Below are 15,333 nucleotides of genomic sequence, written 5' to 3'. Positions count from 1 at the left end.
TCATTGGTAAACCAGCATAGGGTATTTTTATATTTTTTTTACCCCAGTTCTTTCTAGATTATGAGTAACATACTAAAGTTTCCATGTAAGATTTTGTTTGAAAGATGGATTCTCTTGCATGCTCTGCAGAAAGAAACACCCTACTTTTAAATTGATGTTTATCATTCTTATGTATGTTTTTAAATTTTTATTACCTTTTTTATATGTTTATTAACATGTTTTAAATCTTCTGTTAAACTTTCTGTAAATGGTATGCTACTGTACACTTCTTTTACACTTTACACTTTTTTTTTTTTTTTTACATGAAGTTGTTGGTTTAGCCATGTAGATATAAATTTGGGCTTTTTTTCCTCATCTCTATACGTAACTAGTTCATTCATTTTATAAAATTTAATTCTTGTGTAAAGATTTCACAATTTTTATTCATTCTCATTTACAAACACAAGTTGCTTCTAAGTTTTTACTATGACAAAAGTTACTGCAGTGAACATTCTTAAACATTTTGCCTTGTGGTAATAATGATTCTCAACATGGGGGCAGGGGGAATGGGTTTTGCTCCTGAGGCAAATGTCTAGAGACGTTTTTGGTTGTCATAATTTGGGGAGGAGAGTGTTACTGTCATCCAGTGTAGGTAGAACCTGGGGGCACTGATGACATCCTACAGGCACAGGATAACCCAGCCCCCCAGCCCCCAGCCCTCCAGAAAATCCATAGTGACGGTAGTGCTGAGGTTGAAAAGTCCTGCTCTAAGAGGAAAGTTGCTGGATAAGTTAAGTATTGAATAGTTTCTTTTTAATTTATTTAAGTGATTGCATTGTGATGAGGACACTGTCCTGTTCACTTTAGGCGTGGCATACATGGAATGTTCCCCCTCCATTTGGCAGCCTTAAGTGGTTTTTCAGATTGCTGTAGGAAACTTCTTTCTTCTGGTAAGTGGAACCTTCACAGACAGATTATCCCCTTTTACCTCCCCAAACCACCCCCCGCCATCTCCCATTTTAATACAGTCTCTTTATCCTGCTTTTCCAGAATCACATATAGATATGTCCATGTGTGGATCATTTATTAACCCCTCTTAGAAGATGTTGGACCCTTTAATTTTAAGATTTGATTTTCTCTTCAGCTCTGGGAAAGGTTTTATTTTTCCAGTGATTTCCTCCTCTCTCTCTTAGTTGGGGAATGGGGTGTGGAATATTTCTAGAGCAGTCCCTTTGTGTCTAGAAATAAAATATCTTCATTTGCATGCTTCCTTTTTAAGAGCCAGTGGCCAGTTTACAATATCTTGTAGGTTTGTGAAATTATTTATGCCATATCTAATTACTGTCTTAAAATACCACATAATCAGTTTGAAGCAAAACAGGATCAATAGCTTTCTATAACTATTACTACAAAATTATCCTTATTAAATGCATAGAATTACTAAATATATAAGATTTAATTTTTAATGATATTCTATTTCTTAGCATGTTAGGAAAGTTGAACAGATTTTGTATATTAATACTCTTGATTGCTAAAAGAATTATGGGAAAGTTTCAGTGAAAATTAACATATTGTGAGACAGACAGTGAGTTTTTCTTAATGATATCTTTTAAGTGAGGTAATTGCGTTTTGAATGTTTTAAGTGTATGTGTGTCCACAAGTAATCACATACCCATTTATCTATGAAGGAGAATTCTAAAAACCTCTTCTCAGTGTTAGTATTAATGTGCAAGTATCAAAGCACCTATGGGTTTAAAAAAAAAGTTTTATTAAGAAATAATTCATGTATCATACAATTCACCTGTTTAAAATTTACAATACAGTGTTTTTTTTTAAGTATATTCACAGAGGTATGTAACCATGACTACAATGGGTTTTAGAACATTTTCATTCCCCCCCCCAAAAAAACCCCCTCATTTTCAGTCAGTTCCCCATTTCCCCCCTCCCCCCAGCCCTAAGCAGTCATTAATCTACTTTCCATCTCTATAAATTAACCTATTCTGGACAGTTCATAGAAATGGAATCACCCAAGGTGTGGTTTTGTGACTGATTTTTTTTGCTTAGAAATGTTCTGAAAGGTCATCCAGTGTTATAAACATGTATCAGTACTTTATTTCTTTTTATTGCTGAATAATATTCCATTGTATCTTATGACTTTTAAACAAGTACTCTAGCATTTGTTCTAAAACCCCCAATCCTTTAGTGGTAATTTTTTTTAAAATACTGTACATTATTAATCTATTTTCAATTAATTTTTACCTACTTGTAATTCATAGTTTTGTTTAAGATTGGGGGTATGTGATTTTTTTTTACATTTTTTTAATATAATACTCTAATATAAAGTAACATACCTATACTATTACATAAGATGTATTCATTCTTGTAGGATTTGATATAGATACCCCAGATGATTTTGGCAGGACCTGTCTACATGCAGCTGCAGCTGGAGGGTATGTTAACAAAATTTTTACTTTTTTTAAGAAGATGATAGTTGATCGTGGCAGTTTTTTTTTTTGTTTCATAAAATATAAATCACAATGTTTTATTCACTCTGCCCTCATTTGAAAACATGCTTTTATATTTATTTAAACCTACCGATTTCATTATAATTACAATTTCATTACAATTACATCTTCTCAATGTATTTTTCCTGGGTAGGAATTTGGAGTGCCTAAACCTTCTGCTGAACACTGGTGCAGACTTCAACAAAAAGGATAAATTTGGAAGGTAGGGTGTGATACAGTTCCTCTATAAAGCCTACGTAATGTTATTTACTTAATGACTTTCTTGACCTCCTAACATGGCTTCTGAGAGTTAACTGAATAAATCTATGACTTTTGCATTGTGATCATGATTCGTTGAGAGGCCCCAATAAGTAGATAACTTCTGAATATTCATTCTCACCCACAGCCTTCTTCCAGCTGGGCCCCTGCCATAGCCCCAGGCTACCAGCCACAGCTTTACTTTATAAGCACTTTTATACCTCTTGTGATGTCATTCCTCTTCCTCCTTCCATAATCATAGCCATGAAAATATAAAACCGCATGGTACCTATGCTCCCTCAAAAAACCCACAAGAGCTGGAGCTCAGTGATAGTTCTCCATTCCTTCAAGTCATTCTTTTGTTAGAGACTCTGCTGCCTATATTTGGTTCCAGAGCACTAGAAGGAGGGAGAAAACAGGTTACAAATCGATGTGTAATTTTTCTTTCTCCTCTTCTCTGACTCTCCACACACACCGTGAGCGTGACCCACAGGAAAGCACCTGTGAATGCAGAGTCCCTTTGTAGTCACCCAGCTAATCTGCAGTCTCACTGTTCAGCCCCAGGCCTCATTGCTACTTGCATCTGTGATTGCAGTACTTAAAGCCACCATGATCTACTAAGTTACTTAGAGTAGGAATTGACCCAGAGTCTGTTAGAACCACATAGGAAAGGACAGAAGGCAATTTGAAAAATAGAGGTGAGCATGCTGTAGTGTGTACAGAAATCTAAATATAATGTACACATGAGACTTACAATGTTATAATCTAGTGTTACCTCAATTTAAAAAAAAATAGAGGTGGCAATATGAGCAAAATTGTGTATCAGGAGTTTGAGAATTTTATCAGAGTATGTGACAAGAGAGGGTGTGTGTGAATCTGTGTCAGTGCATGGGATTGGGCCAGTGCACGATAGAATTACGTGTGGTAGGGAATCAGAAGTGCATATAAGAAAAGAAAAGGAAAAATGACGATGTGACCCCATAATTATTTTGAGGAACAGACTGTTCTTATAAAGCCTGCTAATTGAAGGAACTAGTGACCCACAAAATCAAAAATCACTTTGTTTGACTTTGGAGTGCAATTTATAGCTAATTTATTTTTATAAGTGTACTTTAATCCAGCATATATTAGTTAATTTGTAGCACTTGACGCATTCTGTACTACAATTAGGGCACATTCTGAGCTTAGAAGCTTGAAAGTAATTCAGGGTTAATTGCATTTTCAAAAATACTATTACTATATTATACTATTATCCAATAAAGTAAAATAATGCTTTACTGTCATTTCACCAGGTAAATATTTTAGAAAAAATTATACCATGAAGACTCTGGACTAAATTTACCATCACTTTTCTGTTTTCTTCTTCTTCTGTTTTGCTTTTTTTTTAATGAAAGGTCATGGATCATCATAGCTTTGTAATCTAAAGACAGAAACTCCTAAATTTAGTAATATTCTTTTTCATTTCAGTAACTGAGAAGAAGTAAGCTACAAATATTCCATCTCTAGAAATTAACAGTACTCTATAAACTCTTCAAAATGATGAACAGCCTTCAAAACTATGCATTTTCTGCTTGAGGAATCTGATATTACTGTGCAGCTCTACCATATAGTTGATATAACAGCATTCTTTTTAATGCTTCTGTATTTTTCTTACTCTTTATTCCTCTACTGAAACAGGAACAGAAGCTGCTACCTATGAAACATCTCTATTAGTATAGGGGAAGCTTTGTTAAATGAAAGTTTTCTCAGATTGCTGATGGCATTAGGGAGGGAAAAAAAAATAAGTTTTTGAGTTTTGGAGCAGAATATGAAGGATATCTGTAATTCACTCAAAAGACTGGAATTGTTACTGTCTGGGGACCATGAAATGATTTAATTGTGTTCCTATCTTATTTTGTATTCTTAGAGCCTCTTTGCCATCTTAGTTTCTCCTCCAAGCTTTCTGTCTGGCCCTCCAAAAGACTTAGGTATATGGCAGAAATCAATCTAAGGCTTTCTATAAATATTTATAACTGGGTGGATCAACTGTGCTCTTGTTTACTGGTTTGTGTCCCTGACTTTTTTTTTTTTTTTTTTAATTAACTTGGGCAAAAAGATCTCCACTGCACTATGCTGCTGCCAACTGCAACTACCAGTGCCTGTTTGCTCTTGTGGGCTCAGGAGCAAGTGTGAATGACCTTGATGAAAGAGGATGCACACCCTTGCACTATGCAGCTACGTCAGACACAGATGGCAAGTAAGTATCATGTGGTGAGAATGAAGGATTGTTTCTATCTGGCAGTTTTTATAGCAAATTTGTATTTCCTTTTCTGTACTTTTTATTATTGATTATCTTTCCCTGATGCTCTAGTAGGGAAAATAAGTTGTTTTCATAATTATTCCTAGTCATAGTTATTACCCACCTACTTCTACTCAGCAGCCTGCGTTATGAACTAATCGGGTAGAAGAAAGATCGAGGTCCCTTTTCGTCCTCCCTTCCAAAAACACATCTTAATATCTATCACCTCCATGTTTTTTCCACCTGGCTTCGTAGAGGCAGCAGTCTTGAGTATATCACAGGGAAAGGGAAAGGCAAGAGGTACACAGACAATGCCATCTGAAGATTGAGCAGAGATTGGAATGCCAGTATTCTTCAGAGGTAGAAAGTTCATATTTCTAAGGGATCCCTGTAAATTGGTATTCAAATAGGGAATAATTGAACTGGCAGAATCTGGCACATAGTTGGTACTAATAGTGCTTAAATAAGTAAATTATATAGATAATGGAGTAGTGAGTAAATGTTGTCCAAGAATGACTTAATAAAATCAAAAGAATGAGAGATTTATAAATTCTTTCATAATTAATATTCACCCAAAGTTGATCAGACGCATTTATAGTACCTTAATGTATATTGCCTTCTTGGAAGAAAATGAACTCATTAGAGACAGAGAAGAAATCGTCAATGTCTGTGGTATTCCCCATGAGTCTGGGTCAGTGAAGGGTAGGAAAAACAAATAATGGTTTCTGGGGAAAGATTTATAAAATATACTTCAAGGAAGTTGCATTTAACACAGAACTATTTCCTTGGTTTTTAATGTTTACTTTTTTACCTTCAAAATAAAAAGCATAATTTGATGGTATTACTCACAAATATTAATTTATTATAAATTCTGTAACTAATTTCAAATCCATTTCTATAAGTAACACTTTGTTATGTTGGATTTGTGTCTAAAATCCTAATCTTGAAAGCATTAGTAAAATATACTATCAGCCCTTTGTATCTACTGGTTTTGCATCTACAGATTCAGAGGGTCGACTGTATTCATTGTAGGGTTGTGTTCATTTATTATAAGGGACTTGAGGGTCCAAGTCTACGGTCTTTGGTATCCTCGAGTACCCTTGGAATCAGTCCCCCTTAGATACCGAAGGATGACCATATTTTCTGTTTGGAGGAATATATCACTTTATACCATTTCATATATACCAGAATAGTTAGATATAGATAGGTTTTGGGAGAAGCTAAATTATTTGAAGTATGTTTTTGGATAGTAGAGCTTTAAAGAAAATCTCTGATAGAGACTTTGTAAATCAGAAAATATTTTGGTAAACTTGGGTAAGTAGATTATCCTCTGATTTATAAATTTTGTAATTTCAGGATTTGATTTATAGATTTTCCTAAAATAGATTATACCCCAAATGACTGTCACCATCAGAAGTCCTTTACCACTATTCCCACAAACTGTTTATTGGGTACTGCCCAGCATGATCTAAGTAAACTCCACTGAGTTCATGTACACACAGACAGAGATTACCCCATGGTCCTCCTGCCCTTATACAATTACATTAAACCTGAATTCTTATGCAGGAACAAAAGAATAACAATGTTCAACCTATACTGTTTGAGATTTGTGGTTTTATTTTAAGCCTGTCTGCTTTTTCTTTAGAAGTATACTTAGTACTAAAGTCAATTAAATTGTTAGTTTTCTCACCTAATATAAACTGTTTTGAGCAATAGTCTAGAGCAGGGGTCCCTAAACCCTGGGCTGTGAACTGGTACTGGTCCGCGGCCTGTTAGGTGAGTGGCGAGCGAGTGAAGCTCATTTGCCGCTCCCCATCGCTCGCATTACCGCCTGGACCGTCCCCGCCACCCACTCGCCCCTCGGTCCGTGGAAAAATTGTCTTTTGCAAAACCGGTCCCTGGTGCCAAAAAGGTTGGGGACCGCTGGTCTAGAGATACTTATTACTTAAACACTTAATTCTCAGTATGTCCACAAGCAACCTGATGTACCAGAAAGAACATGAGCTTTATCCAAAAGACCCAGCTGAAATCATGGGGGCTTCATATTATACCTCTTTGAGCCTGAGCAAATAATTGTTAGGCAAAATCTTCTTTATCTGTAAAATTAGAATGAAGCGTACTTAGAATTGTGGGGAAAACTGAGGGCATGTGTATAAAAGAATCTAGCACTCGTTTTTGGAGCCTCTTTCTTATCTTTGAAGTATCAAAGTCCCAGAGGTCTTGTCTGATGCCATCATTTATTGCCTCAGTGATTTGTTCCCTGGGAACCTTCTGGAAACTATTCACTACAGTAACCATTTTAGGATACCAGAGGCATCCTTTCAGTAAGTGATTGTTTTGGAGGCTTAAATAGTAGAATTAAAGAGTTGGTTTATTTTTCTGAACTCCAAGGATTTAATTCCCAGGAATAGGTTGGATAATAAGAGAATCTGGAATAATTCTTTCTGCTGCCAAAGCCAGAGTGAAATATTTTCTAAAAGAAGAAACAAATTCCCCATGACTTCAAATACTGTTATTCAGTAATGTGTGTTTGTTGGTTTGTTTCTTTAATGATTGTTTAATAATGTCCTGTCAGCATCCCCAGGGAAAGTTGTATATACTTTGGGATTTTTGACATTCTGCCACTGGTTTTCTGCTGTTCAGAAGTGACATAAGTAATTGCAGCTCTACTCTGCCTTGTGTGCCTGTCTTTACTTGCAGTAAATGTTGGAAAAATACATGAAATCGCTCCTACTCATTCTGCTCATCCTGCTAGTCACCCCCATAATCCTGATGCTGACGTTCACTCTAGACAGTCATGACTCAGCAAACAAATATATAGTTATTTTCACGGGAAGAACATACTAAATATATTAAATATTAACAAATAAAATCCTCTTTGCCATTTGAAGAAAAATAGGACTGGCTATGAGCATGATGGTGAGGACCTACCCCACGCCTGTGTGGTGTGTATAAGAGAAGGGGAAGGCTGGGGTTATTTATTGTGATTACATATAAAGAAGAAATCCTCCTCATGCCTTTTCTTCTGTGATAACTACCATTAACAAAAGTATTTCTATATGTTTATGTAGATCATTTCACATCCCTCACAGTGTAATCAGAGTTATGAACCTGGTAAATGTCTGTCCATAGGCTTTTCTGTGTTCATATGGTTATATATACATGTGTTTATGAATGCATAGATATATTTCACCAAGATACACTTTTATGGAGATAGATGTTCACAAAAATGAGATCATATTTTGACTTCTAATAGCATTGTTTATTTTTGTCTGTTTTGAACTTTATATAAATGGAATCATACAGTCTTTTGTTTGGAACTTTTATAATCCTTAGGTTTATTCCTAAGTATTTGATATTTTTATTGCCAAAATAAATCTATCTTTAAATTTCCTTTGTTGTGAAATAGAGAAATATATTTGACTTTTGTATACAACTTTGCATTCAGCAGCCTTGTTAAACCTGTTTTATGTATGCATGTAAGACAGAACTGGGTTTGATTCTGGCTGTGCCACTTGCTGTGAGACCTTGGGCAGGTTACTTAACCTCTCTGCACATTTCATCTGTCAAGTGGGAATAATAGTCTGACCTTAACTCATGGCCATATGAGGTACAGAATATCTGAATTGCTTAGAACAATACCTGACACATTGTAATCTTCCTGTAAGGATTAGTTGTATTTTTTTAAGCTATGCTTAATATCTTTTTTTGTCAGTCAGACACTTGTATACCTTGATGGGGGAGAGTAGAGTTAGGAGGGCCTCTGGTGACAATGCCACATCCTCTGCCCTGGGCCGAGTGGTCCTCTCCCAGGGCTCTGACCAGCCATGGGACACATGGATTTGACTCAGTCTGAACCTGCACCAGAAAAAGTGGTAGGAGCCCATGGGTGGTAGGGAAAGAGTAGGAGAAGTTTAAATAGTTTGAAAATCACTCTGATTTGAATTACATGCTTAATTGGGATGAGGATATTTGTCTAACAAATGAAGAAAACAAAATATTTAACAGTAAGTTTGGTTTATTACTTAGCCATTTAGCCATAAATATTCCTCCAGATTTTGCATACATGGTTTATTTTAGGGAAATAAGAGAAATTATAGAAAATCTTCGTTTCTTAATTTTCTGAGTTTTATAAAATGAGCGTGTGTTAATTTACAATGAGAAAAAAAATTTAAGATTGACTCTCTCCCCTCCACCTCATTTGCAAATCAAAAGTGAGGTTCAGATTTTCAAGATCAAGCAATTTTGTTGTTCAGAATTTTATAAACACCCAGGTTAAAGTGTCACTAACTCATTAACCCCTGTGCTGAAGCATTTGTAGCATAGAAAGAACACTTGAAGAAAAGACCCAAGGCCTAGTCCTTGCTTTGCCATATTCTAGCCAGAAGATTAGGAGCAAGTCATTTAATTTTCCTAAATGTCAGTAATTTTTTTCATTTGTTAAAGGTAATACTTACAAAGTGGTCATGAAAATTCATATTGCTTAGCAAAATTTGAAAGGCGTGGCAATAGAAGTAATTTTATAATTATAAATCAACTCTTAGTCTTTGTTTTGTTATAGGAGACCAATCATCTAGTAATATGAAGGTAGACAAAGAAATAATGATTTGATAACTACTGCATGTATTATGGTTGAATTATTTCAAACCATTTAATGTTGTATACTTGCAACTAGTAAATATAAGTAGTGCTTTGAGACTTGCTCTCCTACTTCAGAAAGTAAACATGAACTTACCTACTTGTTTTGCTTTCCTTAAATAAGTCAGTTTTTTTTTCCCCCCAGTACTCATGTATCAGCAAGTTATCTTAAAATAGTTTGTTCCACTGATAGAATCTGCCTTGTGTTCAGGTCTCAGTAGGGGGAACTATTTCTGTTTTATCATTCACATCTAGAGAACTTGATTAAAGGTAAAAAGATGTGCCCTTGGGTGAAATGTTTCTGCCTTTAAAGCAGTGAGACTGTCCTTCCAGGCCAGCAGGCCTTTCCTTCATCCCAGTGAGGATTGACCTGTGAGCTGGTACCTAAGCAGACTGTGTACAGAGTCTACACACTGCCTGAGATACTTCCTGGAGTGCCCTCAGAGCTAGTTTAGGAATACCGAGAAACACCAGGCTTGTTCCTTAGAGTCAGATTCGGGTGATGTTTTTCTATCATAGTGATATGCATTTCATCATAATTTTCACTTCATATAAATATCAAAATCCCACTTAAAAGGATGAACGTTTGCTACCATTAAGGATATTATAATAAATGTAGATTCTGTAAGTAATTCCTAAGAGATCTAAAGTACTTTAAGTAATTAGCATTAAAGAAATAAGGGTTGGCATTGCAAAGAATGGTCCTCATACATATATAATAGAGTTACTGGGTGATCAGTTACATCGCTCCATTGTTCCTTTCCACTTGTTCTTATAACTTCATTATGCTTTTGGAAACTTGACAAGTAGTATCTGATTATAGATTTCCCCCCTAGTGGTAGAGTTAGTAGTTATTTAGACATACTGCAATATTAGACAAATTATCACTGAATAATTATGGACTTGGAATTTGAACATGAGTGGTTTTAGATTATTTAGTTGAATTCCTACTCCCATCTATCAAATGAATAAACAGAAGCCATTTCACCATAAAGTGAAACGATTTGCCCAAGATCGTTGGTATCAAACTAACTCTCACAATAAATCTTTTAATTTCTAATTCAGTACTCTTTTTTTTTTTGCTACAGTAACATTTATCAGAATTATAACAAATTGTGAAGCTTATAATCCTTTTATTTAAAAAAAATTTTTTTAACATCTTTATTGGAGTATAATTGCTTTACAATGGTTAGTTTCTGCTGTATAACAAAGTGAATCAGCTATACGTATACATATATCCCCATATCTCTTCCCTCTTGCGTCTCCCTCCCACCCTCCCTATCCACCCCTCTAGGTGGTCACAAAGCACCGAGCTGATCTCCCTGTGCTGTGCGACTGCTTCCCACTAGCTATCTCTTTTACGTTTGGTAGTGTATATATGTCCATGCCACTCTCTCACTTTGTCCCAGCTTACCCTTCCGCCTCCCCGTGTCCTCAAGTCCATTCTCTACATCTGCGTCTTTATTCCTGTCCTGGCCCTAGGTTCATCAGAACCATTTTTTTTTTAGATTCCATATATATGTGTTAGCATACGGTATTTGTTTTTCTCTTTCTACAATGAGGTATCACCTCACACCAGTCAGAATGGCCATCATCAAAAAATCTTACAGTCCTTTTAACATTACTTTCCTCATATTTTAATAGCACAGGAATGAAGTATTTCCCATGGGAAGGTCTTTCGTGTTACCTACATACCACTTTTACATCGTTCCCACACTTTTCAGGTCTCTAATGCAAGATCCTTGAATTCTGACCTTGGTTTTGGGAGATATTTTTACATCCTTTCTTGAGCTTCCTAATGAGATATCATACTAACTGTGTATTCCAGAAAGATTGGATGCTCCCCACCACTAAGAGTTTAATCCTGTCAAGTGTTATTTGAGTCGACTAGCTGGTGCCATAAATATAGACTGTATACGAAACAGTCTTCAGGTATACTGAGCTTGCTGACAGACTGTGGATAAAGAAGATCTCTTATGAACGTTTTGTTTGTACTTTTATGATACTTACAGTCAATATCATTTAAATGACAAATGTATGTAGTGTAGATGTGTTTATGATTTTTACATTACTCAGATGTAAGAAAAATTTCCAGTTTTGAGTTTGTCTCTGTTTTTATCATTGGTTAAAATGCAGGATTTAGAATTTTGAATATATCTTACTCTAATAGGTGCCTGGAATACTTACTAAGAAATGATGCAAATCCAGGGATCCGGGACAAGCAAGGATACAATGCAGTTCATTATTCAGCTGCATATGGTCACCGTCTGTGTCTTCAGCTGGTAAGATTCCTGATTTCTTGTGGAAGGACCAATGTAGTTTATATTCTAATAATGTAATGACAGTGAGAATAAATGAACCAAGAAACAAATGCCTTTTAACATTTTTAGAATCCCTATCCTTCCTAAATTCATACTTGCCTCACTAAGCTTTCTCTCATTCCCTTTTCCCTTTCACAGAGAAAGGAGGAAATTAGATCTCTGGAGAGGGCTCCCTTAGAGCCCCCCATGTCCAAGTAGCGTTCACTGCCCCTGCCCCTTGAAATGTTTTCCAGAACGTTTTAAAGAACTGTAACTGTGTCATATGTGAGAAACACGTGTTTCTGTGAGAGGAAGCTTCCCCCTGTGTATTCAGGAATTCCGAAAGACCCAGTCTTCTGTCAGTCTCTCCTGACAAGGGAGACTCATCTTCTGCCAAGGAACTTTTTATTTCAACTGTGCTCTCATTCCTGAATATATACACCATTCACCCCACTTTGCCAAACCAAAGGGAGAGTAAGAGACAAGTTAAATGATTCTGAAGTTTGTAGCACATGCTTCACGTTAGAGGTTTCTTCATTTAGACCTACTTATAAATTATATTAACATTGGTTCCCTTAAAGGGGAAATAAAATTCAAGGAGGGTGGGTATAAAAGATAGAAAAAAGAGGTTGACATGCTTAATATAGCATTTAGAACCCTGCTACAGAAGTAATGTTTCCTTAGTTTATTATGGTAGCTTTAGACTAAAATCTGAGACCCATGTGTATAGATTTGTGGTCTATTATATTGTACAATTGTTTATGTAAAAGACTTCATTTTTGGAGGCAAAGGAAGCACAAGTTCAGAATAGAATTTAACAAAGCCCTATGTAAATAGAGACGTGTAGTTAACATTTATCTCTTTACTGTATATGACTGCTTCCTCAACTAAGTATTTTTATTTTAAATTTTATTTCAGATTGCAAGTGAAACTCCTTTAGATGTTGTAAGTATTAATTAGTCAGTTTTCCCCCTAATACTGAGTATTTAAATATTTGCTCTCACTAGAGCTGGAGCCTGTCTTACACATTCCTGGGAACAAAGATAGTGACAGAAATCATGTTTGCAGGGGGAGGGAAGGTTCTTACTTGGTGGTAATTAAATGGCATTTCTCTCAAACTCTAAGTTTATAGCCCTCTCTCAAAGCTCTTAGCATGTGGTCCTTACCACATTTTCAGGATAATCCATTCCATAAGGTTGCTGAATTTAGTTTTCATAATATAATGGTCTGGGATTTTTAAATCCATATTCAAGTATCAGTTTATACTCTAAAATGAATTTGAACTTGGGGGAGGGGGACCAGGAATAACTGCTGTGGTATGTCTAAAAGTACCATTTCTGACACTTAAAATTCTTTTCTTTCTCAGTTAATGGAAACCTCGGGAACAGACATGTTGAGTGATTCAGACAATAGAGCAACAATAAGCCCTTTACACTTGGCTGTGAGTATTGCCTTCACAGCCAGCTTGATGGCTGATTTACTGAAAATGTCTCATATCTGTTTGTGTTGACTCAAACTAGTACCCAGAACTTTTGGTCCATATAATGACGATCATGGAGTTAAAACTGTAAGAACTTTCTTAACTCTGAGAATTCTTGAATGTACTTCTGTTTCGTTTGTTTGTTTGTCTTAAAAAAAAAGGGGGGGGGGGGGGGGGGGTGGGGGGGGGGGGGGGGTTTGAGCTTCCCCCAAGGCCTGCCCTAAGGAGAGAATATGCCTGAGATGTGAATTTTAAAATGACCCACCCTAGTGGAATGGCTTCTGACTTCTTAAGCAGATGATATAAGAACTGTAATTTCTGTGGTATTTCTAAAACTTTTTGCTTACTTTGTGATTTTGGGGTGCTAAGTTTGTGTTCACTGGTCCTTCACTTGCTCATGCTATAGGATTTAACTACATGGTCTGTAATGTTCCTTCTAGCTTCAGATGCCACTGAATTTTTCCTCTTAATGTCCGTCACTAAGAGGAGAAGATTAAAAGAGAGTGTGACAGTTCTTTTAAGTCAAATATGGAAATGAATTACTTTAGGAAATTTCAAGCAGAGCCCAATCTAGTTCTTTCTGCGCTGAAAGAAGAATTTATCTTTGAAATAAAGCATGTTGTGGGGAGCTGGGGGACTTTGAGAATCAGGAGCATTGGGTACTGTCACTATTTGTGAGACCTCTGATTTTAAGTATAGTAAAATGCTTATAAGGGTCTCTACTTAGGTTAATGTGTATCACAAGTCCAGTGATCCATTTAATTGTTTCTTCTCACATATACTATTATTTTTTATTTTAATATTCTCCTGGCATATTTTCTAACACTGACACATGTACACTGAATTTTCTGCTTTGTCTTTCTCCCCCTTTCTCCCCAGCAGTACTTCCTACCATGGTCTAAATAACTAAGAAGACATGCTGAAGCTTCCTTTTTCCTTGCCCTTTGGGTCTTTGGAAATACTGTCTACTCTCCCAGACTTGCATAATAAATAAGTCATCTGGAAGTGCAAAGCTAGCATGGAGAAAATAGCTATTTTACTATGGGTGGCAAGAAATGACGCCTGAGCAGATGACTAGGCAGTTCTTCCTGCATCATTATCATCCTTCTTATAATAATAGCGCCTCATCTCTTGAACACTTACTAGGTGCCAGACTAAGCACTTTGCCAAGTTTTTGAATGCATTATCTCAACAACTTCAGTTTTTTAACTAGTTATTTTACTCCATGGCTATTGAGAATAGTGCTGTTATTAACATGGGTGTGCTAACTAGTGTTTTTAAGCTGAAATGGAAACAATTTTGTGATTTCATAATTAGGCTCAATGAAATGTGGTTATACCACCACTCTTGCATTTTGTACCCATCCCTAGGAGGTTTTTCAGAAATTACTGAAGTGATTTTTCTCCTTCCAAACTCTCCGAATCCAGGACGACTTGATGCAGTAAAAACATGCTGGCTTGAGGACTCAGGAAACTGGCCTTGGTCCTGCCTTCGCACATACTAGACTTCTAAGCCTCTTGTCCCAGTCCAGTCAGAGCCATCGTGAGGGGAAGACTCCTGTGGCAGATTACCCTGGCTCTAGCTGTCCTTATTTTCCCTCTGCTTCTTTTTATACCACCTTCTGCATATACTGTGCCTCTCACAGTTCATTTTTAATAGCATAATTTTGTTGACCTGGTATTGAGGAACAAGGTTAGATGTGATCCTCAGACAGTAGAGCTCAGAGATCTCCAGTCACTTTAACCTTTGAGGGAGTCAGAAACATCAAGAGGTCAGTAAGGCGCAGAGCAGCTTCACCTCCTGCTGGTGCTTTCTGACATTTCCCACAAGAAGTGGTTTTATAGCCCTTTGGTACATTGCGGGGCCCTCTTTTTTTTTTTTTTTTTTTTTTTTTGC

General features: G+C 36.3%; 1 protein-coding gene across 5 annotated transcripts in view; it reads left to right on the top strand.

The window, feature by feature from the left end:
* The window catches only part of ANKRD28 (ankyrin repeat domain 28), a 181,746-nt gene that overhangs the window by 146,602 nt on the left and 19,811 nt on the right, over window positions 1-15,333 (top strand). For all 5 annotated transcript variants that reach the window (XM_029214088.1, XM_029214087.1, XM_029214091.1 and 2 more), the window contains 7 exons: window positions 847-929; window positions 2,366-2,429; window positions 2,638-2,706; window positions 4,837-4,977; window positions 11,828-11,939; window positions 12,876-12,902; window positions 13,324-13,398. In XM_029214088.1, the coding sequence (XP_029069921.1) occupies window positions 847-929; window positions 2,366-2,429; window positions 2,638-2,706; window positions 4,837-4,977; window positions 11,828-11,939; window positions 12,876-12,902; window positions 13,324-13,398 (571 nt within the window). The remainder of the gene's footprint in view (window positions 1-846; window positions 930-2,365; window positions 2,430-2,637; window positions 2,707-4,836; window positions 4,978-11,827; window positions 11,940-12,875; window positions 12,903-13,323; window positions 13,399-15,333) is intronic.

The sequence above is a fragment of the Monodon monoceros genome, unplaced genomic scaffold, assembly GCF_005190385.1.
Source record: "Monodon monoceros isolate NGI ecotype Baffin Bay Population unplaced genomic scaffold, NGI_Narwhal_1 Super_Scaffold_11, whole genome shotgun sequence".
NCBI lineage: Eukaryota > Metazoa > Chordata > Mammalia > Artiodactyla > Monodontidae > Monodon > Monodon monoceros.
This window is presented reverse-complemented; position numbering and strand designations above follow the sequence as displayed.